General features: G+C 38.6%; 2 protein-coding genes across 3 annotated transcripts; one reads left to right on the forward strand and one right to left on the reverse strand.

The window, feature by feature from the left end:
- Nucleotides 1–535: 535 nt before the first annotated feature.
- Nucleotides 536–4,175, forward strand: LOC124645928 (mitochondrial fission 1 protein). Of its 2 annotated transcripts, XM_047185906.1 has the most exons (5): nt 539–734; nt 814–927; nt 1,587–1,757; nt 2,257–2,390; nt 3,448–4,175. In XM_047185906.1, exons 1-4 carry the CDS (start codon nt 690–692, stop codon nt 2,374–2,376), a joined length of 450 nt encoding a protein of 149 aa, XP_047041862.1. In that variant the 5' UTR covers nt 539–689; the 3' UTR covers nt 2,377–2,390; nt 3,448–4,175. The 2 variants fall into 2 exon arrangements, with proteins under 2 accessions (XP_047041863.1, XP_047041862.1); XM_047185907.1 differs by lacking the exon at nt 2,257–2,390 and having other exon boundaries at nt 536–734.
- LOC124645927 (protein abrupt) lies at nt 4,166–15,567 on the reverse strand. Its single transcript, XM_047185905.1, has 12 exons — nt 15,400–15,567; nt 14,919–15,034; nt 14,685–14,826; nt 14,368–14,534; nt 13,993–14,122; nt 13,709–13,868; nt 13,558–13,602; nt 9,584–9,725; nt 9,066–9,203; nt 8,610–8,806; nt 8,208–8,396; nt 4,166–8,114 (listed from the first exon to the last, which is right to left on the reverse strand). The coding sequence occupies exons 1-12, from the start codon at nt 15,487–15,489 to the stop codon at nt 7,717–7,719; spliced, it is 1,914 nt and encodes a 637-aa protein (XP_047041861.1). The 5' UTR covers nt 15,490–15,567; the 3' UTR covers nt 4,166–7,716.
- Nucleotides 15,568–25,926: the final 10,359 nt, after the last annotated feature.

Genomic DNA, 25,926 nt, shown 5'->3' on the forward strand with positions numbered 1-25,926 from the left:
TAACATATAAATATATATAATTCAATGGCTATTAATAATATAATTCAACGGCTGTAACATATAATTCAATGTTTTCAATCTATACTAATATTATAAACAGGAAAACTTTGTTTGTTTGGTTGTAATGAATAGGCTCAAAAACTACTGGACCGTTTTTAAACATTCTTTCACCATTTGAAAGCTACATTATTCACGAGTAACATAGGCTATATTTTATCCCGGTACGGGCAGTAGTTACCACGGGACGCGGGTAAAACCGCGGGAAAACGGCTAGTTTTAAATAAATTACCAATGACAAAATTAAAAAAAAAATGAATTCGATGCTCTTATTACAGTTGCCAGTAAAAAATTAGCATGTGATTTTCGTCGATGAATGTTCTATAAATTGAAAAACCAACAGTAGTAAACAGAGTAGCATGTTGCAGCTTTGTATCAAAAGAAAGAATAATATTGATATTTTTCACTTAAAATAATTGAGGGACAATGAAATAATCTGAATATCCAGTTCGTTGCGGTTTTAACTGGCAACTATTAATTCTGCTGTCAAAGCGCTTCAACGTCAAATTCGTCAAAACTTTGATTTTCCAATTTTTCATTATTGATAACGCGAAATAATGATAAATGCCCTTTTTGGAGTTTAACTTACAATACGTTTGAATTCTTCATACTATTTCTATATTCAAATAATTATGGAGGACGTTCTGGATGAAATAGTATCTTCGGAAGATTTGCAAGTAATGTGAAAATTTGTGCAACGTTGTATTCGTGAGTCATTGTATGTAATACTGATTTTTGCTGGTTTTAACTGTTTAGAAGTTCGAGAAAGTGTTCCACGAGCAGCTGCACCAAGGGAACGTGACGCACAAGGCGCAGTTCGAGTACGCGTGGTGCCTGGTGCGCAGCAAGTATCCCACAGACATACGCAAGGTACAGCACGTCGCATCATTGTCGTGAGGGAGAGTACTGACGTCACTGCTCCCTTTGTTTTTATGTTATTTGTTATTTGACTGCATGACAAATTAAATCATATCAGACAACCAAAACATTGATATATCTGAGAGTAAAACACAAAAACAGAACTCATTCTTGCTCAATTCTGATATTGTTTTCATCACAATTTCTCAGTAATGGACTCAATGAGAGGCTTCAAGGTCTCTGAGGACTTTTATAACGAGTGCTCCTTGGTCTAAAAATAAACCAACATGTACAGCGCAAGTATATGTGAAGTGATTGTCACAAAACAAAAACAAAGCCTGTTGTGTGTGCAGTGTTATTCATTTATTTATAAAACTATGTGTATGTGGTTAATGAGTTGGTCACTGATTGTTGTGCTTTATTAATGGTAAACAAAGAAAAATATTCTACATTATTATCGACAAATTAATTGGTAGTAGAGTTATGAACGAATTTTCCATTCTTTTTTTCTATTACATTTCTGATCTAGAAGAAATAAACCCTGTCTCATTATAGAAGTAAGTTGTAGGATTTAACATAGATTTACTTAAAACAAACACTTGGCCAAAATCCCCTTTATTCAGATGGATGGTATGGTAACACTGCCTAATTTATTTACCACAATTTTCCAGGGTATCCTGCTCCTCAAAGAGTTATTCAACTCACACCCTGATGGCAAGAGAGATTACCTGTTCTACCTTGCCATAGGCAACGCTAGAATCAAGGAGTATAACAAGGCTCTGCACTATGTTAAATCCTTCTTAGAAATTGAGCCCGCCAACCAACAAGTTTTGGCATTAGAGGTTTGTTATGTATTCTTTATGTTTTATAATAATTTTTATATTTCATTTTAGAGACACTGATTTGTGTTTCCCTGTTAAAAGGTATTATAGATTACCTTATTATGGTATCAAAGTTCATGAGGCAGAAAAAATATTGTTTCTATCTTTTTATCTTTGATTTTAATTTACTTAATTAAGGGATTTCCTAGCCTAATCTGTCTAATACTTATTGATATTGCGTATCCAATGATTACAATATGCTCCTGTTTAAGGTTTCTTTAGATAATATGTAGACTTTCTAGCTTCTGAATACAGTTATATACCTACTATTTTCAAAGCTGTTGCATTGACAATTAACAGGTCAAAGGTTCAACATAATTCTGGAACCATGACTCAGCCTCTAAGAAAATCTTCATTTGCCTTCTCAATATTTATATTCGACATATACTTATCTTTCCATTTTCTATTGTCTTACAACTGCTGTCATATGTCTTAACTAGCAACTGTTATACAATTCCAGAGTCAAATAAACAAGCGAATGGAGAAAGAAGGTCTGATAGGCATCGCGGTGGCGAGCGGCGCCGTGCTGGCCATCGGCGGCATCGTCGGCCTCGGCATAGCGCTGGCTAGCAAGAAATAGCATTTGGCCTTTCTGTGAGTCACTTTATATTTACTTACTAGCTGATCCCGCGAATTTCGTATCGTTTAAAACTTCCCTGACTTAAAAAAAAAAGCCAAATCGGTCCAGCCATTCTCGAGTTTTTCAGACTCACAAACAGCAATTCATTTTTATTTATAAGATTATTGCTTGTAGTTATAGAGATATGATTTAACATGAAAATTACTGTTTTAATTCATGAGTAAAAAATTGGATGAGATTTTTTAAGAGATTGAAGTAAACGGTACACTAAAACATACATTTAGGGTTAAAGTCCCGCAGTAACTTGATAAAGGTTAGTTATATAACAATTAATCAGTGCTTGTATAACATTACGACTGAACGGATAATGATAAATTTTGTTGCAATAAAGTGATAAGGTTTATTATGAAGTCAGTGTAACAAAAATAACTTAAAATTGGCTAAAAATAAAAGCCATGAAATTATTGATTCTTTAACAAAGCTCTAAGGTTTCAAACCTTAAACTTTTAACATTGAACCATTGTGGTGTACAGTTGAAAGTCGCTTTAAAAATTTTATAGTCCGTCTACACGCGATCCGACAATACACGGAACGCCTATCAACGTTATCGTAAAACTTCTACTAACTGACGGAAAATAGTTAGTTTCTAAATCACACAGAATTATGTTTTTTTTGTACATCCTTATTATGTTTTTTTTTGATAATGTTGATTAGCAGCTTCCCGCGATCATTTCATTTTGAATTTTCACTGCCCTTGCAATAGATAGACACAAATCGTTCTATTTGCGCCCAGCATTCCTTGCAATGCCTCGGTTTCTTACATAATAACATATGAAGGGGGACAACTAGTTTTTTATCATTTCACACTAGCTTCCACCCGCGGTTTTACCCGCGTCCTGAGGGAATTCCCTCCCGCACATGGGCACAAAGGAAATAATATTTTATTCTGATATTAAGGTAAAATACTGCCAAGTTTCATCAAAATCCAAACCATACTTTTGTCGGGTGGGAAGGTCAAAAATCTAGACTAGAAAAACATTGAACTGACGGGCATCGCATCTGTTGTTACAGAATGAACGCTCTGTTGGGCGCTCATTACCTCTTCACTAAGAAGAAGCACTTGAAAGAGGACTAGCAGCCGACTTTATAACGATATTCCTAATAAGCAACTCTCACAAGGCTTAGAATTACTTCTTATTTATCTATGTACAAATTCATCCATGATATTTCGTTACCAAAATTAAAAAAAAAAACAATTTCAAAACGCTTTTAGATTTAAAAAAAGAATATTGTGTGGTTTTTGATTAAGTAGTATAGTTTTTTTAAGAGTAAATAGTGAGTAGCTAGCGTAAAATGTATGTAATGATATAATTAATATGTATACTTTATTTATTTCTCTAGCTTTAGGCATTATTTTATATGTAAGAGATGGTTATAGTATATTGAACGAGTTAAAAGTTTGTCAATGTGATTCCATTAAATAAATACACTTTTTGTTTTGGTTAAAAATTCTTATATTGTATGACCCTTCCAAATATATGTAAGTACGTACCTATTTAAATATCACCTATATATGCTATGTATTAATATTAATGTGAGGGTTTGTGTGACACATTTTTATGATTAGTGATGATGTTCTAATCTCTGAGTCAAAACTGCGCATACGCAACAGTGGGCACAACTTTTGTAATAATGTGTAATCGTATAAACATTACCCTGTTCCAAGCATAATGATCATGAATATTCATGATTGATTTATAAAGTAATTAAAAGCCAATAAAACAACACGTTCAAAACAATTATTTTATTATTCTTGTATATAGTAATGAAGCAGCGTACAACTAGTACTCTAATGTACAATGGCTCAGGCGTGGTTGTTTCAACTATCAAAAATAATATACACAAAGTATCCGTCTGTCACAATTAGGTATATCTTTATCAAAATCATAACAATACTGACGACCACACTGGGATGACGTCATTGTACAATATGGCGGCTTGCACCGTCATCCCAATCGTACCTTAATTAATTATTGCATAAATACTTAACAGTTTACGTGAGTCCAATGATTTTGAAAAATACACCTAATTAGTACAGCAATAAAGTTGAAAGTATGAAGGAATGGTGGCTACGCTTATGGCAGCAGTCGTATACAGAGGCGCCACCAAAAACGAAACATGATAAATCATTATGGAGGCGTAGAGAGATCATCTGAACTAAATTTTGTAACTTTATTGTGATGGACTCAATAAATATCCGTATGCTTATCGAGCTTCCTGTCTGAATATGATTAGAATACATACTTAGCATTGGATTAGCCCAGCCTTCAATGAATGAAACATTTTCATCCATCCATTTATTGAATCACTCGACACCAAAATTTAGTTCGTACAAAAATAATGACGAATAAAATATTGTGATGTGAAACGGTGGTTTCTAAACAGTTGATTATCTAATCGGTACTTCAGTGAACAAACTTAATACGGTGCTCCCTAAACATAAGCTAGGATCCGTTCGAGACCGCACTTTACGACAACATACACATCTATTAACATTGAAACAACATCTTGCAAGAATATCATTTTTCTGTACTACATCAATTCAATATTTTGTACTCTGTAATGTGGCTTTATTTACTACGGTTTCCGTAAGTTGCGAAGTACTCGAACAGACAAAAATCAACATCATTACTGTGCGTTAAACTAATAAAAATAGTTTTACATGATAGGTCATGCTAATGAGGTATTATTAGTATAACCAAACAAATAAAGAAAAAAAACTAATGTCGAACTTGCAGTTCACAGGGTAACTAAACGTAAGTATTATATCGAGAGCATATCATTGACTTATAGTCCTAAATATTCATTATCTTCACTGGTATATAATTTCTGCATAATCAACAACTGTACAGTGCGCCGGGGATTTACATAGTTTCATTAGTTTCAGACCTTGTCAAGTCTCCTCAGGAGTGTACACACGACATGGCGGCCTTTGTGCGATCTATTGTGAACAGCTGTCGCCTGCGCAGGGCGATATAAACTGCGTCGTATCTCTTGTAAGTATTACCAGTAGTAGTAGTAGTAGTCAGCTTGTCCACCATATCGCTGTGCAGGCCCCCAGATATACAATGTAAACCCACCTTATTATTATCTGTATTTTAAGTGGTTTGTGTTGAAAAAATATATACTTTCCTTAATCACAATCTGGTAACTGACTATTGTTTAATGTTAAATACAGTGTGCATCAATTCTATTTATCTAAAAGAACTATAATGAGTAGAATGTAATCAGAGTAATCTAAATAAAAGATACTTGCATCTATACCATAATAATCAAATATTAAGCACTCATTTTCCTAAACAAACAAAACTTATATTATATACAGTCGAAAATCATTACTCACTATGGCAACACTGTTAAATGTCAACAAGGTTATATTTGCGCAAACCAAACTGACTTATCATCAATTCTCACTAACACACTAAACAAAAATATTTTCAATCAACCCGTAGAACTTACTCCTATAATAATAATATCTATGAACTTCCTTGCGACGGCCGACGCCCGCGTCACGTGACGACTGCGGGCCGGCGCCGCTGAGATATCTCAATAAATTCATAAATGTAATATCTCTCATATAAAAGATTAAATGCTTTTACCTATTGCTCTAATACTTAAATAACGTGAATCCTAACGTTCGGGGGCGGGAAGTAAATATAATTTTGTGACTCGCTTACGAATATCTTATAATATACTAAATAACTATAACATTGTACTCTAAAAAATATGTATAAGTATTGAAGGCTAACATGAGATTGTAATCACAGTAATTGTTATTTAAGTAACGAGCCCACATCATTACTACAAAATAAACCTTCACTTGTACACTATAAGGTTCATATTTCCACAATACCAACGCAAACCATTCACTACCCACGTATTTACACAAATTCGAAGGCAACGTCAAGGTATACTTTATTTATTGCTTTTTGTTACTATTTATTTATTTATGTACTTTACATATCACCTCAATTTATATACATGCATAATATCCTCTTATCATAATATATTGTTTACGTGTCAAATTTGAACTTTTGACGAATCGCACGCAGGATGATAACGCGATAGCTGCTCATCCCTCGGATGGCAGTCAGTCTCAGGTGCATGATACAGGGTAACGTGCAGGCAGGACAACACGCCCAACCTAAGCCCTCTCCGACTTGCCAGAACTGCTGCGATCTACGCCGATAATTTAAATTCATCCTTAAATGTTTTAATCGTTATACATCGTGTTGTTATCGCGTTAAAACTTCGCCGTCCGCGATTCAGTATACGCACGTATATGTATATTTACTTTAATAATAGTATGATTTTAAGCTCTGTTATATTTGTTCGTATACAATATTCGGATCGTATAGTTAGTGCTCATGTTACCTGAGGTGTATGCTATCTCGCTACGGTGGTGACACAGTCTAACGTTGTCTAGTGAGTGCGCTTCTATAACAGAACGGTAAACGTACGACTTGCTACGGGCAGCACTAACGATCTCCTAATGACTTGCATATATTTACCTACGATATACTCTATATAGTATATATATAAATGCAATCTGCAAAATGCATAAAACAACAGTTATTTATATCTATAAATTGTATAAAATATTAAATAAATCTATTGAAGTGAGGTAGATGGATGGAATTTCACAATTTGTGTGGATATTTATTTTTTTACTTTATAACGTTTGCCGCATTGGCCCAAATGCTGAGGTAGATGGATGGAATTACTATGTAAGAGGCCCTACTACGTGACCGGGACCTTTACATACACAATACAAAAAACACTACTCACTAGTCGTTAACTACTAAAACAATCTCACAATCTTGCGGCGAGTCGATCTGAACTAATGTGTCAGGTAAATGCTAAAGTGAATTATGGCTGTGTTATCACATCGGGTATAAAAATAATGTCTCACTAACAAGTAATATCCAAAGTGCAGTCGCGAGACAACCGCACGCGTGCTACACGCAGAGATTCATTCTGCCGATCTGTTCACTACTCCAGCGGGACAGATTCGCGATTCTATGCAAAGTAACCAGACTCAACCTAGCTGCAACCGATTTAACCCTAAAACTTTAAAATTTACATTAATATCGGAAATGGCACCAACGACATTCCACGGGTCAACAATTAAAACCGTTATTACAAAAACGAATCAAGCTAATGACCACAAAACATAACACTCAAGCACCTTTTGATAATTTTAACAAAACATTGTCCTATCTGTGTTACACGTAGTCTACGTGACTAATTCAACACACTTATAGTTAAGACGCCTTCATTTCATGAGTTCTTGTTGTGTTCGTCCTCCGAGTAGTCGCCGTCGTCCTGTCCGTTGTCGGCGTCCTGCTCAGAGTTCACTCTCCGGTCGTCATCATTATAATCTTTGTAGTAATCTTTCCCATTGTCCTTGTCTGCCATGTCGTGTTTGTCCGTATCAGTCTCGCTTATGCTGTCGTTCCTCTGCCTCTCCTTGCCAAGGTCGAGTGGTTCATCGGAGTCGCGCATGATGTCAGGCTTGCTCATGTTCTCAGTGTATTGCCGCTGCATCTGTTTGAGAAAGCGCTGGTGTGCGAGGTTCGTCGGCGGAGGTGGCAGAGAGCCCATCTGTGGCGATGGTTCCTCATATGACTTCCTGTCGATGTGCATAGCGTTCATTTGTGCCAGTTTCGCGTTCATTCCTGTTGAAATAATTAACGTTACAGAATTGCAAATCATAGTTAGGTACTATCATTCACGACGGCTACGTCTTTGTTTCTATATTAGTTACGTACCAAACATATTTTCTCCAATGTACTGCAAATACGTATCGAGCAGTGCTGAGCTGCCTCCGTATCCCGGTGGGTAGTCATCGTGTTTCAGTCCGGCAGTCAGGCCGTGTGGTAGGTTCTCCACCGTCTTAGCGGTGACTGCTCGCACTGCCGGGACTTTTGTGACGGTGGTGTTTGCCAAGTTGTTTATATCTGCAGAGAAAATAAAATTAGTCTTATAAAGATTTGTCGTGTGATCAGGGCAGAAGAAATCCTACTTTTAAGGTATGACGTGGACTTTGACTGTCAGAATAAATTGTAGAATTTTAAGTCGCCTTGGATATTTTTGCAATGATTTGCTGACTTAAGAATTCGCAAAATAAAAGATGAATTAAAACGGATTTGTAAGTAATTCCTTGAACGTACGTGGTGGCGAGACCGGTATGCTGTCCTGGTACCGGGACTGGCTGAGGTCGTCGTTGTCATTGTCCCCGCAGATGGAGCTGCTCTCTGAGGCGGCAGACTTGGCGTCCAGCTTGATGTCCGAGCGCCTGGGGCCGGTGGGAGAAGCGCGAGCTCGCAGCTGTTCTGGTGATACCTTGACACCTGCTTTTGCTAACAATCTGGGAAAATTAAAAGGGGGTTGATTAATTTAGTCTTGACTGAACTTGAAAGTTCAGTTTGGTTTTCCCCTACATTACAAAAGACCGTAAAAAAGTTCTTTAAGATCGACTGTTTATTAAAAAGAAGAACGGTGTTTTGGGTTACATTGAAGAGTATTTGTGTGTTCTGGTATGCTATAGTTACGTGGATTAGTAAACTAAAAGTTGGAATTGACTTTGAACTGCATAATACGAAACCTTGTCTTCAATGGATACTTACTGGCTGGCGAGTTCAGGATCGAATCTGGTGGGCATCTGCAGCACGGGCAGGTCCTTGGTGGAGATGCCTCGGTGCTGCCGTGACATGTGGGAGTGCAGCGAGTTGCGAGACTTGGCCACTGTTCCGCAGAGAACACAACTGTGGGGGGAGGAAAGAACGATTTGAATATTTAGTGTCATCTTCATTTTCCGCGCCTTTTCCCAACTATGTTGGGGTCGGCTTCCAGTCTAACCGGCTGAGTTCAGCTGAGTACCAGCGCTTTACAAGGAGCGATTGCCTATCTTCTGAACCTAGTTTACCCGGGCAACCCAATACCCCTTGGTTAGACTGGTGTCAGACTTACTGGCTTCTGACTTTCCGTAGCGCCTGCCAAGGATGTTAATTGACAGCCGGGGAATATTTAGTGTCACTTTAATAGGAAAAAATCTTAGGGCCTTAAACCTAGTAAACCTTTTTGAAATTTTGATTTTTAAAGCACCATAAGTATAGCAATTTTATAGAAGTTTTGTACTCCTTACCGATATCCAGGACAGACGGTATGTTTGTCCTCGAGATGCGTCCTCAGCGTGTGCGCAGACCGGTAGATCTTCCCGCACTTGGGACACGGCCGGGGGTCGGTGGCTCTCACGCGCAGTAGGTCCTGTGTCCTTCGACAGCCTCCTGCAAATCAAAATATACTTTATGTCTTCATGTTTAAGAGTCGTAGTTGTCTGGCTTTAATAGTAGTGCTTACCTTGTGTTTTATATTATATGTAAGTAGTTTGTTAGTAGTTAGTTTGAAAATGTAGATTTGTTGTCCGCATAAAAGTAGAGGAAATTGAAGAGGTGGCAATAAATAAAATAAGCCTTTCTACTTGGTAGTTTTATTGTTTATGTATTTATATAAGCAGACACTTTCTTCTGGTAAAAATTAAGTAATTACGTATATATCGTATCACTAATACATTCGCAACTAGAATCGTTTACTCACATTGAACATTTGGTTATTGAGTGACTAAGTTTACGCTTAAAAATATTTTTTTATTAGTTTTTATTTTTTTATAGTTATTAAGATATACGACATTGCCTCTCAGGCGTCAGGAACAATTTCATCTACTCGCTAATTTAACCAATATTATTTTTTATTCGTTCTGGAGATCTATGTAATGCATCCGTTTCCATCGCATATATTTTGAAGGCAACTTCTAAAATATTTACACGAGCTTACCGAATGGACTTGACACTTTCCTAAATACATTATATTTAAATGCTAAGGCAACGTATGTCTTGGGTAACGTATAAAATGTGCGAGTCTATCTGTAGGCCTATTGTTACTAGTAATGGAGTACATCGTACTTATTGCTTTCTTAAAGGCTAAGTTCCTCGTGGGAGCAGTATATTATCTTTGGCAGGCGGCAGCGACTGTGGCTACGTCTTGTAGAACAAAGGCATTTCATGTTTCGTTCAGTAGCTGTGCGCTTCAATACATGCGCTATATAATATGTCAACAACATTCAATAACAGAATAAGTTTTATTTTTTGGTGTATTTCCCTTTTTCATTACAAAAATATATGCGAATGGAATCGTCGATTAATATGTACATTTTAAAATAAATCCTCCGGTTGTCTACATTGACTAGATATGTTTTAGATTGTGCACGACTTACGTACAGAGCGTCACGAACAAACATCATTTAGAAAATAAATTCTCTATGATTTGGAAGTGAACTTATTCTTAACTATTGCATTCAAAGGCATTAGATTCATTTTCGTTACAATCTATTTCGTATTGTCTTATCTATGGTCGAAAGTATACATGTAAGGAGTAGCACACACTGGTGCAAGAGTTTACCATAAACAATAATTTATAAAATCTTGTATAGAAGTCATAACACCTAAATATTGCTTGTGTATAGTTTTTTCAAAACTAAAATTTCAACAAATTATATTATGTTTAAAATAACGAATGTAAAAATAAAATAAAAAAATTTGGTTATTAAACCTTTACACCAGTAATGTTTGAGGAAAAAGTAGTGTGGCAGAATGATGTCCCGTCTAAAGGGGCGCTTGAACCCGCGTCGAACCAACTAATGCTACGTATTACCAGGACACCAGAGCCTAAGACAAACAGCTAGTCAAAGGATAACGCCAATCGCTTATAAACGCTATCCGGACAAGCGAACTGCCACCCGGGATACGCTTTATTACAAAAGCCGGATACCTACTAGCTGGTTAAGTGGAATGCATTAAAGCAATGGTCTTAACATGCCCCGAAATTCACAGCTAATCTGCAAGAATTATAATTGGACAATGAGGTTCATTTCGCGGCCAACGGTCCGGAATCTTTGGGTTTCTTGACCTTGTCTCCTTGCAGATTGGATATGAGATAAAGACATTTCCAGACCCTTTATAGATAATAGTTAGAAGTGTCTAAATAGTACGCCCGACAACGCGTATAAACGATTGGCTATAACGTAGAAGCAACAATGGAAGTTACAGGCGTTCAGGAAGTGATCAGAATGATCGACATTCATTAGTTGCACTTCGTATTCTATCAATGGCACCAATCATCACATGTCATAATGCGCTTATAATATAAACCTTACTTAAACGATATCAGTCTATTCTACTACAAAAATAATTTTCAGTCGATTTATCCTACTGCTTTATACAATGTTTTATGAACATGACAGCGTTATATGAAAAAATGCATCCAGGAGATCATTATATTCTCTGGTTTAATTACGAGCCCCACTCGACTTAGTTCCGTTTCACAGCCGTTAAATTTTAACCTTAGAAAGCCGAATATCAAACGAGTCGCATCCCCGGTAGGTGGGAGTGTTCTCAGTTGGCCCAGCCACAACTCCACTTGAGCGTCTTCATCTTCTCCCACTGGCGGCGGTGCTTGATGCGCATGTGGTTGCGCACGGAGTTGGGGTGCGCGAAGTAGCGCGCGCAGGTCTGCACGGGGCACACGGGCGAGTCGCGCGGGTAGTGCGCGTCCAGGTGCCGCCGCGCCGCCGCCAGCGACGCCAGCGCCGCGCCGCACAGCGGGCACGCCAGCCGCGCCCCGCGCCCCAGGTACCTCAGCAGGTCCTCTCCCGCCACCGTATCGCCTACCGCCGGGTTTGCCAACGCGCCCTGCGCCGCGGCATCTGCAATGCCGACAGCACCATGTTACACAAACTATCTACGGGCAAAGCGGTTGGCAAACCCGACCCCTAAACTCGACTTCCCGATCCGTCCGAACGCAATAAACTCTCTAAAAATATTACGTCATATTAAAATACAATATATAGATACGATAAACAATCCAGTTCCGTTTTCGCTTCGGTAGGTCCTTGGCACATCTATTCCCATTATTGTAGGCGTCGCTTGCTGTTACCGGCGGTATCACCACCAGGCGGTGAGCGAGCCGAGCGAGCCGAGCGGCGGCGGCGCGACGGGCGGCGGGCGCTCGGCGTCGCGCCGTCTCTAAGAGTTCTGTCGCTGGCGGATGCCGTGGGCTTGCAGCTGGTGGTTGATGAGGTAGTGCTTGGTTTTGCACTTCTTGCCGCAGTGCTGGCAAGGGAACCACTGGTCGCGGTCGGTCTGCGAGTGCACATTGAGCATATGCTGGCGCAGGTTGGAGGTGGAGGAGTACACGCGGCCGCACAGCGGACACTGCGGCCGGTAGCCCATCGCCGCCCCGCCCGCGAGAGCCGCCCCTGTAACACAGAGGCGGCGGTTAGACACAGATCCGTACAACATCGTTTAAGCGCTATGGTGAGTGTATCGGTCGCAGCGGTCCGCGGACGGGGCGGGGTCGCGCCTCCTCTGTTTGACGCCGTGTATCGAGTTCATGTGTATCTGCATGTACTGGCGCGTCTTGAAGGCCTTGCCGCAGACGGGGCACGAGTGCGCGAGCTCGTGCGCCGCGTGCACGTTGAGGATGTGCTGCTTGAGGTTGCTATTGTTGCTGTACAGCTTGCCGCACTCGGGGCACGCGGGCCTGCCGGGCTCACCGTTGGGCAGCGCGGCGTACGCGGGCCGCTCGGGCCGCTCGGCCGCGTCGCCGCCGCCCGGCCAGGTGGCTCCTGGGGCAGACGAGGTCTTCGTCAGTGCGCGCTCCTACTCGGTACTCGTCTCGTGTCGACGGCACGTCTAGGACGATCGGTCGCTACGTAACTTCCACGGTTGCTAACTTTTTCCAAGCCGCGATTACGTAATATGTTATGGGGGCGAAGTACGTATTTATCGAAACGATTATAAAAGAGTAATTAAGCGCTTTGGTGTCGTTCTCGTTATTTAGTTGTTAGTGTTATTATTACAAGCAATAGGTACATGACTCAATAATGTACAATTAATGATTCGAGTTATTTCCTTTGTTCTTTTGGGTGCCATTAATATTGTAGATTGGGAATCGAAATTATTCTCATTGATTTTAATTATTCAGTCATATTTTTTAGATTGTAATGTGCTATTGAGTCATGTATCATTAGAGATATTTAGTGTGAGTTAGGAATTCACTTACCGTAATTGTCGGGTATCCCTGATGGTCCGGGCAGGCCGGGGAAACCTGGAAATTAAGAATTTGCGTTAATTACATACACTGCATATGGATTCAAAAGAACACTTATATAATTGAGTCACATGTTCCTCGCAACCTGATCCTGTTCAAATACCTGGTAGATTCAGTAGTCCGGGGAAGTTGTGCGGCAGAGTTCCGTTGGTGTTGGCCATGGTAGCAGGGTCGTCATAGTCAATAGGCTCCTGTTTGGCGCGAGTCTCGCCCTCTGTGTCGCTAGCACCAGCATCCGATGACGACTCCTCGCCATCACCAGACTACACAACAGAGTATACAGTTAGAAGATTACTGTTAGAAGAGTACTCTATGTTGTATGCCCTGTATTTTTCACTGACGCATACTCGTACAAAGGGCTAAGGGGTTGGTGGTAATAAAACTGACCAGATTGTTAGAAACTCCAGATAAGTGCTGGTTCTGCGAGGTGTCCATGGCTTGGCTGAACAGTAGTTCGTGTCCGTTAGTGCCCAGGCGCTCCGGGCTCGCTCCCTGTACCGACAGCAGCTGTTCCGTCCTACACCAATAATTTTAAACACTCATAAATACCACTAACTCCCACTAATCCTTAGGTGCCCAAAGATATTCTAATAACAGAATTGAATTGTTGTATAGAATCTCCCAATGACCCGAATTAAGTATTAGAACGTTCATAAATATTTTCTTTTATGTCGTAACTGGTGGTGCTAATTGAATATTTAACATATTGCATCTTTCAAAGAATGTTCTGTTCGCTCGCAATCCCGGAATGCTCATTAATACCTGGACTTCAACTGTGCCTGGTACAGGTCGGAGGACCTGGCTCGTTTGGGCGGAGGTGTGTTGGCAGCGCCGTCATCTGGCTTCCGTGGTCTCCTCCCTTCCCTCTGTTGTCCCTCTCGGCCTTCGCGGGAACCCCCACTTCCAGTTTCAGTCCATGAAGATGCGGACTGTGGATATTATTAACATTACATTTCCAATTAGCGTGAGGGCCATGGTATAAAACGATCCTATAGAAAACTTTTCAAGTACCATGCTGGGCGCCAAGTAGCTGGATGGCGCCCAACAGGGACTTTTATTCAATTGTTTCGAATTCTTACCGGTGAAGCCTTTTGATCCAAAGTGGCCATAGGCGCAGGTGCCGGAACATCTGTCAACCCTCGTACTTGCAGCAGCTGAGCTGCTCTTAGGAACTCTTTCAGTTGCTCTTGACCAATGTGCACCTCCCCTTGGTACATGAATCTAGACGGAAAAAATACTCAATAAATTCTCGAATGTTCTAAAGAACTAGAATGTGAGGTATTTGGTACTTTTTATGTCTTAATGAAACTTACCTAAGCAGACTTTCCATATCCTTATCATGAACATCACGTAGTATCACGATGGGATGTTGGCAAGGATTCGCTTTTAGTAGCCTCCTGAAGTAAGGACTGCAAGCCGACAGCACCACCTGATGGACAAACATACAAAAATATAAGTCAAATATTCAAACTATGCGAGTTAACGGTCAAATGTATAAGAATGCCTAAGGGCTCGATCGTGGGTCCTATGTTCGTGATACACATTTTCAATATTTCTTAGAAAATTCCGAGAAAGTATCAAGGCCTGTTCCCATGCGTTATCGAGTAGCAATATTGTTGGCTCGACGCTCCTTCCATTTGCATTTATGTTAATATGTAATGGGAAGACATTGCAGCATTATGAAATTGCACTTTCTTGGGATAGAGGTAATTATTTTGTCACTATTTATGGCTAATTCTTAATGATATTTTTTCTTAAAATTATTTATATAATAAAGTTTTTTCAAATTGTTACCTTGTGCGCGGTAAAGGTGGCGCCCGCGCACGCTAACGTGACGTCAACGAAGTCCTCCTCATCGCGCAGGCGCCTAAATGAGGACACCATAGACGAGTGGAAGTCATTCCACCGCAATGAGTATTGCTGCTCACCGCCGGCCGCGGCGCCCCCTGCGCCATACAGAGCAGTCAGTGTACCTTACAAATTTATTTTAGTCGTAAAATAACTGTTTAGAAAAAAATGAGTTTTATTATAGCGCTTTCACACTATCGAATTGTAGCTGTAGCTCGGTCTGTCTTGCGTACACGAGTGTATCGCTCAAAACTGGTAGTTGTCAATTGTTTAAGCTCCCGGTTTTTGCAAGTGAACCGAGTGGATAATCCGCTAGTTTGAAAGCGCTTTTAGTGCTGAAAATCTCTCGCTATGGGAAATCATAGCGACTGGTTTTTGGCACTGATGATGCCATGATTAAAATTTAAAATAAATTATAATTATGTGTATCCGTTTTTAAAAATCATATTCACGTATTTTTGGAGTAGCGCCCATACTTCAAAATCAAATAAATCACGGAAGGAAGAAAGTAGTCAGAATCATAAGAAAAATGTGATTATTTAATTCAAAAATTAATAATCTGTAATATTTGCATCTTCATTCTATTAAAGCAATAATAAAATTATGTTAGAAATAACTCATCTTATTATTCGCGGATAATAGAGATGTCATCGGATCTTTTTTATTAATATTTTGAATTAATTATTAATATTATGCGTATTCTACCTCTAGACCTAGTATACCTAGCCTTTCACTGAATTTTAAATTATTTAGTCTATAATATAAGCCTTTTTCCTTTACCTTTTATATATTTTTGCAAGTATAAATTCTGTAGTTTGATAAAAATGACTAATAAAATATTAAGTTGTAATTCGGTTGATTTATTCGTAAGTGAAAACGCAAAGTAGATGTCAAAGTTTCCATAAAACATTTCACAACGCGGGTCATATGGTTCGTGGAAGCGAAAGAATTAATTTAATGTATTTGATAAATATCTTCTAGCCGTTGTGTAATATCTAAGCAATAAAAGGTGCCTTATGATCGCCAGTTATTTATTTTATAATCTACTATCTATGTTTTAGTAACCAAAACGATTTTTTAATTACATAAGTATTCCTAATTTATTGTTTTGTTTTTAAGAGACAATTTATGAGGCGTTTTGACCTCGCAAAAAGTTTAAATGTCGCCATATTAGAGCTAAACTTTAGTATTTACGACGTTTAAACGGTTTGAATACCAGGTATATTATTTTAGTACGTAAAATTATCCTTCGCAACTTGTCAAAAGTTTACAGCTCAAACACAAACATGAACAAAATAAAATGAAAACATTAAGCGAGCAATAATCCGTAAAATTCATTTTGGTACACATTATTTAAATTGCGAATCGCACCCAAAAGAGATCGAATCACCCAAATGTGGAACTTAAATTGGTTCGTAACAATAACTTTATTTGAAAGATTGGTGATGACGCTCATATTCAATGCAAGACAAGTAATCTTTAAAATAATGAAAAAAAGACAAGGTTTGATGATATTTACAACAGATGAGCGTAGCTAGTTAATATTAGGAAATGTCAAGGATCTCGGTACAGGTTGTGACTAACGCTAAATACTTCACAACAGTACGATTTACTAGATAATTTTATAATTATAATCAATTTCAATGTTTTCCTTATTTTTGGGTAAACATAAAGTGGGTTTTACACCTGTGAAAATTATTTTGGTATGCTCCGATAGATAATGTTGATAGGAGTCGCTGTCTGTCGTTAATGGTGCTTTAGATAATACCTACTGATAAACAAATTCGATATTACCCGACTACTAGTCACGATACGTATCCTACTAATATTATAAACGCGAAAGTTTGTATGTATGGATGTATGGATGTTTGTTACTCTTTCACGCAAAAACTACTGATTGGATTTTAATGAAACTTTACAATAATATAGCTTATACATCAGAATAACACATAGGCTACAATTTGTAAACATATTGTTCGAAATACTAAACCTGCGCAGACGAAGTCGCGGGCACCAGCTAGTTTGTTATATGTGATGACTGTTACCTAATTAATCAACGGGTAAAACATATCGTGTGGCTGTATTTAGACTCGATTTTACACAGGCGAAAAATAAAACTGATTTAATTAGTTTGATTAACGTCATAATCATAAGCGGAAAATAGAAATGCAAATCATCATCATCTGCCTAGCCTTTTCCCAACTGTGTTTGGGTCGGCTTCCAGTCTAACCAGAAGCAGCTGAGTAATAAAAATTATGCAAATATAACTACAATAATTAAAATTCGACATTATATTCCTACCTTTCACAATACTTCAAGAATCTAAAGGACAGATGTAATAATTTAGTTTGTTCATGACTCCTTACATTAAGAATTTGCGCACGGCGGGCGCAATCACATCTCGGAAACAACGGGAGAGTTTTTAAAAAGAAAATGGCGTCCTTTACGTGTTGCCAGATCGACATAAATAATGTATCGCACTTACTATTAATGCTAACCGTTTTGCATGAGTCAATAACATCCAGTTTGTCTTGGCCAAGATTTTTTTCTTTGTTTTCGGCGTTTGTGTTTTTTAGAGATTTTGATACTTTTTTCCTCGTTCTTAATTTTTGATGCACCCAGATTAATATTTAGGAAATTAGTTATCTATGTTGTTATTACTTAGATTATTACTAATAACATCCACGTTTTGTCTCTCGACCGAAAGTTACTCCTTTACTGTCCCCAGGTCTCTTAATCTTCAGATCGCAAAATAAATAGACGCACAAGATTTCTGCTATATAGAAACAATATGAGTCACATTTTAATACGAATATTCTACAAAATTAAACTTATTTTATAAAAAATTCATTCTGCCTTGTTGTCCATTTATAATCAGATAATCTCGGATCTCCTTAAATCAGCTTTTAAATTGAAATCAATTAATTTTTCAATTCGATTCATAATAATGTCGCGAATGTTTCAAGGAATTATTTTAATATGAATTTCTTGGATGAAGTTTAAGATTTTAATGGAAGTTTGTAACAGCGACGTTGGGATTGTCGTGGTCCTGTTACAAAGATTTAGGGATCTAATTAATCTCAGAGTATCCGCTCTGAGTCACACTGAAGGATTGAATTTATTTCTGAGTTAGATATTTGGACTTAAGAAAAATAAGTGATTATATATTTTTTGTTGATGCTACGTAAAAATTTAAAAGCACAGTCACTATTTTTCGTTCCCAATAATTTCCTCTTCGGATTAGTGAATTCAATGCCTTTACTATTGGATGTAGGTATTGTTTTGCGTGTGACTTTGTTATTGAGAAATAGTTGTATTCTTGTAGTAATGTCTGCGTCCTCGTTTCATCTTCAAAATAAAATTAGTCACTTTTTTATCAATTTCCATAGAAATAACGGACAATCTTTGAGTCCGATATTTATTTAAGATTTCTTTTAAGAATACACGATATGTAAATTTCTTAAAAGCTTCTTAAGAGACGGCTAGCCAAATCGATACACTTTTTAAAGTGTCCCTAAACACCCATTCACAGTGGTCCATAAAAGGTTCATATCAAAAAGGTTATGATATATTTTGAGTGTGAATGCACGGCTTTTGATCCCCTGTCCGTGCCACCCCTCTGGAAGGGTGATGCGAAGGCGGAGAGTTTTTATGACGCGTATATCTGTACCCGGCGCGGTATTAACTCTATGAACGTTCGGAAATCGGCGACGAACGCGTTTAGGGTAGTAAAAATGGATACAATAGAGTTCCGGATCGATGAATAATGGAACACTTGATTTTGAATTGTCTTGTTAGAATTTTTGGTAACCCGTCTTATTGCTTCTAATAGGATTATTTGCACTAGTGTGTCTATCTGGAAAATATTCAAAAAGGCGTAGAATGTTCGGTCTTACTGGAATGCTCACGAAAACAACAATACGCGAGTAAACACGCAATTGTTTCATAAAACGCCATTTACACTCAAAACGAGCATCCAAAAAATAAAAATGAAAAAATAAAGCACCGAAAACATTTTACCACGAACAATTATTTGTAAATGCATTTAGCGCAAATAAAAGAAAAACTCGGGGCCTCGAGTGAAGCGACGTCATTAAACAAGACCGGCCGCCCCATCCCCCGTCCTGCGGGGGTTGATCCTGCCAGGACGGCGGGTGGGCGAATATCAACGAACTCATACGTACGTGTGACGTAGCCACGCGTACCTACTATAGTATACATTCTGTTGGTAAACAATTGCGTCTCATTGCAATTCCTCATTTCAATATTTAATTTCAATTTTTTTTTTCGGATTCGAATCAAGCGTTCGATTGAGTTCGTATCATCGATGTATGTATGAGGTATGAGGAGATCTTTTTTTCCGTTAAATCGCGAATGATAAATTGATTTTCGCAGACTATTCAAAAATATGGTGAGAAGTTTCGTAGAAAAATTAATTGGTGTTTTTTTGGGAGAAATTATAAACAGCTGACTATTGCAGACCTTCGCTTGGTTTTAGTTTCAATATAATTGGCTAATTTGCGATTTGAAAATATAGAGTAGGATAAAATTGCACGAACAAATGTAGTCATAAAAGTAACTACGGGGCGAATAAAATATTTAAAAACGGATACACATTGAATTGTAAATCGTTTGAAATTTAAGATCGAATTTAAATTGGATGAGGTAGAAGACCTCTCCAGCTGCTTTTATTTGGAAACATTTGCTATTTCAATCAGATAAGATCCATCCTAATTTTGAACTTAAATGAGAGATGTTTCTTAAGTGTTGGCTGCAAATACTTCCAAATAGACTGTTTATTTCTAGTAATTAGCTACAAATAATGTAAAGTGCGCAACTCATCTCCCGATTGCGACAGCATTGCAGTTTTTCTGCTTTCAGTAGCTACTCTAGTTTCGGGAGATGAGTTCTGCAGACGATGTTGTTGGTACTCACCGGTCTCGGTCGCCATGGCCGGGTGCTCGGAAGGCGGCACCGTGTCGGGGCGTGCGCGCGCGCTATACGTGTCCAATCCCGCGCATTCCAGCCGGGCGCCCAGTGCCGCCGCCACCGTAATGCCTTCTCACAGCTTCGCAAAACAAAACTATCCACACGACGTGCTCCCAGCACGACTTGCGCCCTCTTGATCCGTACTAACTCTCCGACAGTTACAAAAATATGGAAGTTTCTATTTAAAGCTTGATTGTTTTTGAGTATTGCGTATTATTGGATGTTTTTGTTCTGAAAAATGTATTCGCACATTAGTTTGTGAAACCAGCGCAATGATTAATTTGACGCTGTGCCGGCAGGATCGAGCGGTGACATCTCCGTGTTTAATTATTGTAATTCGTGTTTAATTTATGTTTGTATGCGACGAGAAGGGTGGCGGAGCGATGATAAATATTTATAATTTACTCGACGCGGAAGTTTGTTCGCTTTGCGGTTAAAATTTAATTTAATGTGGCAAAGTGTAACGAGTTAATTTAAGTTCAAAGATTTTTGCAATAATTTATTATTGCAATCGACTCAGCAGTCATTATTCAAACTCTCAACACGCAGTATATAATAAATATGATTGCAATTAATTGTTATTTCTAAGTACTTATGTTCAAATAATCCAAAATAATTGGAAAACTTTAAATAAAACTATTGAAATTAAAGTTACTGAATCGAACTCCAAAGCACGAAAACATTCAATGTAATTGTACAAAATCAGTAGAACGGTTAATATAATATCTGTTAATATCTTTTCCAATTAATAAGTAATTATCGTTAATTGCAATTCAGTTATTAACTCACGTACTGGCATCCACGTGACGCAATAAATAGTAAAACTCAATAGTCACTAGTACACGCACACGACACTGCAACGCGTTACAATAAAGTCCAAATATCGTGTGTCCGGCGAGTCGCGGTGTTCAGTTAAAGGGCCGGTGCAACGATCGATGGCGCGCCCTGCACCGCCACAATAAGGGAGGAGCGGGCAGATAGAAATCAATACGATGTCCATCATCGCATGCACCCACCCCCCGGCCCGCACCGCCTGCGCCATGCACACGGGAAATGCATTTTCCGCGACTCCGCCGCCCTACTCCCTTCTCGCGTTTCCGTCACCGTAGTAACTTGAATTTATCCGAAAATGTTGACGACTGTATTTTTTTGTGATGTCCGGTGTTGGATGCACCGCTCGGTCCGTCCGTGTCCGGTGTATACCTGACGCACGCGTGCGTTCGGCTGCGCGTCACGCGGGCGACTGTCGCGCGCCCCGCCACTCGGCCCGAGAATAAACAGCGTGGGGCGCGCGGGGGGCGGGGCGGTGCAGCGCCTGCACGCCCACAGCGGCCGCCCACGGCTGCCGGACGCGGCGCCCGCTGCCGGACGCACGCCGGACGCCGGACACGATGAAACATGGATGTTTCAGGACGTCATCGCAGTGCGACGCGTGTCATCTCGTCTTCCAATAACGCGTGCGCCAACAATTTATTGCGGCGTCGCCTCGCGCCAGGACTTTCGCTTACGCTGTACCAACATTTACCTCCGAGTGGAAATACCAAACGAGTTCCCGACAGGAAATTAGTTCAATCATTTATTACATCTTTAGTAGCATTAAACTAAATGATATAAAAAGATTAGTGAATAAATTAGACAGGCTTCATAAAAATATCATACCCACTGAGAACATCTTTGTAATTAATTTGGTCGACAAGTGATCATTCTGAAATCGTATTAATAGAATCCGGTTTTATTCTAAATTTGTGATTAGGACCATATTTCTATGATGATATTTTTTACTTTATCATAGTTTTGTTGACTGGTAAACATCTAACTTTTATACATACATACTTATTCAAAGCTGTTAATTACAAATAACTTCAGGAATTTTAAACCTTTCTATTTTGGTACCTAGTAGCCCTAGAAATGACTTTAGTTGGTATTTTTGGTCCCTACTATGTAGTCAACTTACCAATAGATAGAGTTCACAAGTTTTGTCCGTCCAAATGTTGAACCGATTGCTGATTTGCATAACATGGCGATCGTAGTGGCTATCGATCAGCTTTTATAAGTAGGTAACTAAAACTCTGGTTTGGTTACGTGCAAACTACGTCACTACATACTGATTATCAATTTAGAATAGAATAGGCAAATGCCGCATATTGATTCAGTGGTATTCAAGTTAAAGGCTTATTGAATGATCTTGACTAAAAGGCAAACGAGTACTTATCTTTTGTTATTTTCATATTGTTTATAGTACTTTCGTTTGTTTCATACGATTTTTGATTTCTGTTTTTGTCAAAATGTCAATCAACTTCATAATTGGTCTTCTAAACGAGGTATTGCTAGCGCTCTAAAAAAGTCTTATCAAATCGTTCCGGCGAGCTTCACATCATATTTATATGCTCCTCCACTAGGAGGTAAAAACTGAATATTACCTCTATATAAAACAGCAAAATTGCAATAATCACCAATTGAGCAACAACTAACTCAATACACTACACATTTTCACTCTGAATTAGGATTGCGCGCGATTAATATAGATGGGCCTTCCCCTATCGCTAGGGACTGGATGCTGTCTGCAACGGTCTATAGGCACCTAATACTATACCTGTAGAGTATACCTACATACCTGCTCACCCCAGGGACCTAGGCCAGACGGGTACTCTCCTAATATCACTTATGTGGCCACTCTTTTGTTTTATCGAGTGAGCAAATAGTTTGCTGTAAGGAGTTTGTATCGATGTGAGACTGTTTGAAGTGTATTGAATTCGAGAAGCGGTTTCAGGATATTTTATGAAGTCTTTGGTTGGTTTTTATGAAACTTATGACTACAGGCGTAGCATTCGAATAGACTGTAAGAAAAAATATCCACTTTTTAGAATGAAGCACGTGCATTAATCACAAATTACACAATTTATATTTAAATTATATTTTGCATGTGACGAATAAGTGACATAAATCCAGTATCCGGGTTACAGTTATTGAACCCGGAAATACCTGATATAACACATTGGTTGACATTGAAAATCAGCTGACAAATTGTAATTCTGCGACTACAATACCATCCTATAATTCGGTAATGATAAAGTAATCGCATCGGTCAATTAGTTCACGCGAAATGGTGACTCCCTACGGCTTCAGTAAGGAGTATTAATTACCGATAACTCTTGATCCTTAATGAGCTTGACACCACATTGCTATTGCAGAGAAGTGCCTCCACAAAGTGATACGACAACTGTCGTGATTTTAGGAAATCGTAAATTGCTGGCTTTGGAAGTTTTAATTTTAAGAGAATATCATCTGATGATATGGTATCAGAAGTGGGATTATTAAGTCAAAGTATAGCTGTAGGTAAGTTCATTCATATACTCCTGAAAAGACCACCTCTCCCTTTATGAACGCAAATAAAACGTGTGTCTTTTTCGCTTTCGGGATAAAACAGCTGACCGATATTGGCAAAACTTGATACAACCAAGCACAGTTTTTATCCACGTGGGAGAAGTTTGAGGACTGAAACCTGAAAAAAATAACGATGTATGTAGCAATGAAAATATGTATTACACTTTAAAACTAATATTACCCAAGCCATTCTCTCAGTAGTCATACCCGGAACATTTAACACACGTAAATAGTAGTTTACACATTGCTTACGTAACAATAGTAGTTTCATATCACTCGTAACATCGTAATGCGCTCCTGACGATTGAAGACATATCGATTGACGGTAAATCGATTGATTTCTCGATACGTTACAAATGTTCACTGTAACGATTGTTTTGTGTAAATATTTCCCACAATTACTAAGTGATTTTTACTTTGATATCTGTTTTGGCGTGTAGGCGAGCTAAAAATAGAATAACGTTTGCGTGGGTGTTAGGATTTTGGGAAAATATTTTTAGAAGATTCTGGTCCTTTTGTCCGCTTACGTCTAGAAAGGAAAACGTTGATGATTTTATTGGTTTGATTACGCATTTTTGATACATTTAGTGTAACGGTTCATAGGAGATTGCAAAGGCTTATGTGAAATAAAATATGGCTTTGACTTTCGTAGCAGTGGTTCCCGCTTTTTCAGTATTGTTTATTATATGGATTTTCTCATAATTTTCGCCTGTGTTATACTTTACTTCTATTTTTATTGGTAGCGAGTATTTTTTGTGAAAACTCCCCCGAAGCGCAACTCCCTAGAGAATTAGCGGATAATGTAATAATGTCAGTGCAAGCCCACATCTGTTAATGTTTGGTCAAATGTAATTAAGTACAAATTACAAGTAATTAAATGAATGCTCTAGAAGTAATTGTCTATTGTAGTTATGCTAATTGCAATTCATAATTATTATTACTTATCTTCTAACGGATACAGTATAAAAATTGGAGGATGACTATATCGGATGTTTAGTAGGTACACTAGCAAATGTAAAAAAATGCCCAAGCAATTAGCACTGAAACCGTTAAGGTCTACTATTTAAATTATGAATCAATGAAAATCTACTTTTGTTGAATCATCATTATGTTCCTAATAAAATTAAAACGACAGATTTGCCAAAGTTATTAGTACACATATTGCACAAATTACCTACTTTCACAAACGATAGTCATCTGCATTAGCTATATCATTTACTTTCAGCTCTGACATAGACACAGCACAATCATTAGTTAATACATTCTAAATGAGGTCTTAACCCTGCGCTCGCCGCTGGCTATAAACGGACTTATCTTCACGGCACTCGCCGATAGTTGGGGGCGCAGAATTCGTAGACTGCTTGTAGAATTTGAGTTGAAAGCATAGATAGGTTCGACCAATTTAATATCGAATAATTATTACTATAGAATTTAAGCTAAAGGTTTGGGTCCAATTATGATCGAAAAAAAAAATTGTTATTGATATCAGTAACATTGAAGATAAATTGAAATAATTTTTGTCAGCAATCAACCAATTTAAAGGCAGCATGTTGACTAAAACCACCACAATACTCCGAAACAATTACACAAACCCCATTCCCCAGCTTGATGATATTTATACATATCCGTGGCCGAAAAACAAAACAATCCGTAAAGCCTTCCTGTAACAAGCGAACGGCCGGCCAATCATTCGTCAAACGCTACCCGGCCGGTTGTAAATCTTTGCAGGGGGGGTGCGGGGGCAGGGCGCGGCCGCCGCCCGCGGGGGGAGGGGGGTTACGTAACATCCGGAAGTGCGGATTAGGAATCAATAGTGCGCTTGTAATGATAGTTGTAGTGTAATCGTAAATGCGCTGAGCGGTGCGCGGATCTGCCGCGGACTTGCCGGCCGCGGCTGGCTAGGGTTGGGTTCCGAGGTTGTAGATTTAGTTTGTGTTGATGCTGTTCAATTTATAGTTTGTTCTTAGAATTGAGTAATAATCTGCCCGACTAATAAATAGCTAATAATGAAAAAGTCTATTATAGAACTGTATTACAACTTATTCCCAACATCAATGAAAAAGGTCCAAAAATATCGACATACAAACCTATATAACACAT

The sequence above is a fragment of the Helicoverpa zea genome, chromosome 3 (genome assembly GCF_022581195.2).
Source record: "Helicoverpa zea isolate HzStark_Cry1AcR chromosome 3, ilHelZeax1.1, whole genome shotgun sequence".
Taxonomy (NCBI): domain Eukaryota; kingdom Metazoa; phylum Arthropoda; class Insecta; order Lepidoptera; family Noctuidae; genus Helicoverpa; species Helicoverpa zea.

Coding starts and splice junctions, on each gene's coding strand:
- LOC124645928 (XM_047185906.1), top strand. CDS start 690: ATGGAGGACGTTCTGGATGAAATAGTATCTTCGGAAGATTTGCAA. Junction 735..813: donor TATCTTCGGAAGATTTGCAA/GTAATGTGAAAA, acceptor TTAACTGTTTAG/AAGTTCGAGAAAGTGTTCCA. Junction 1,758..2,256: donor AACAAGTTTTGGCATTAGAG/GTTTGTTATGTA, acceptor ATACAATTCCAG/AGTCAAATAAACAAGCGAAT.
- LOC124645927 (XM_047185905.1), bottom strand. CDS start 15,489: ATGGTGTCCTCATTTAGGCGCCTGCGCGATGAGGAGGACTTCGTTGAC. Junction 14,535..14,684: donor TGGATCAAAAGGCTTCACCG/GTAAGAATTCGA, acceptor TAATATCCACAG/TCCGCATCTTCATGGACTGA. Junction 8,397..8,609: donor CATACCGGTCTCGCCACCAC/GTACGTTCAAGG, acceptor TTTTCTCTGCAG/ATATAAACAACTTGGCAAAC.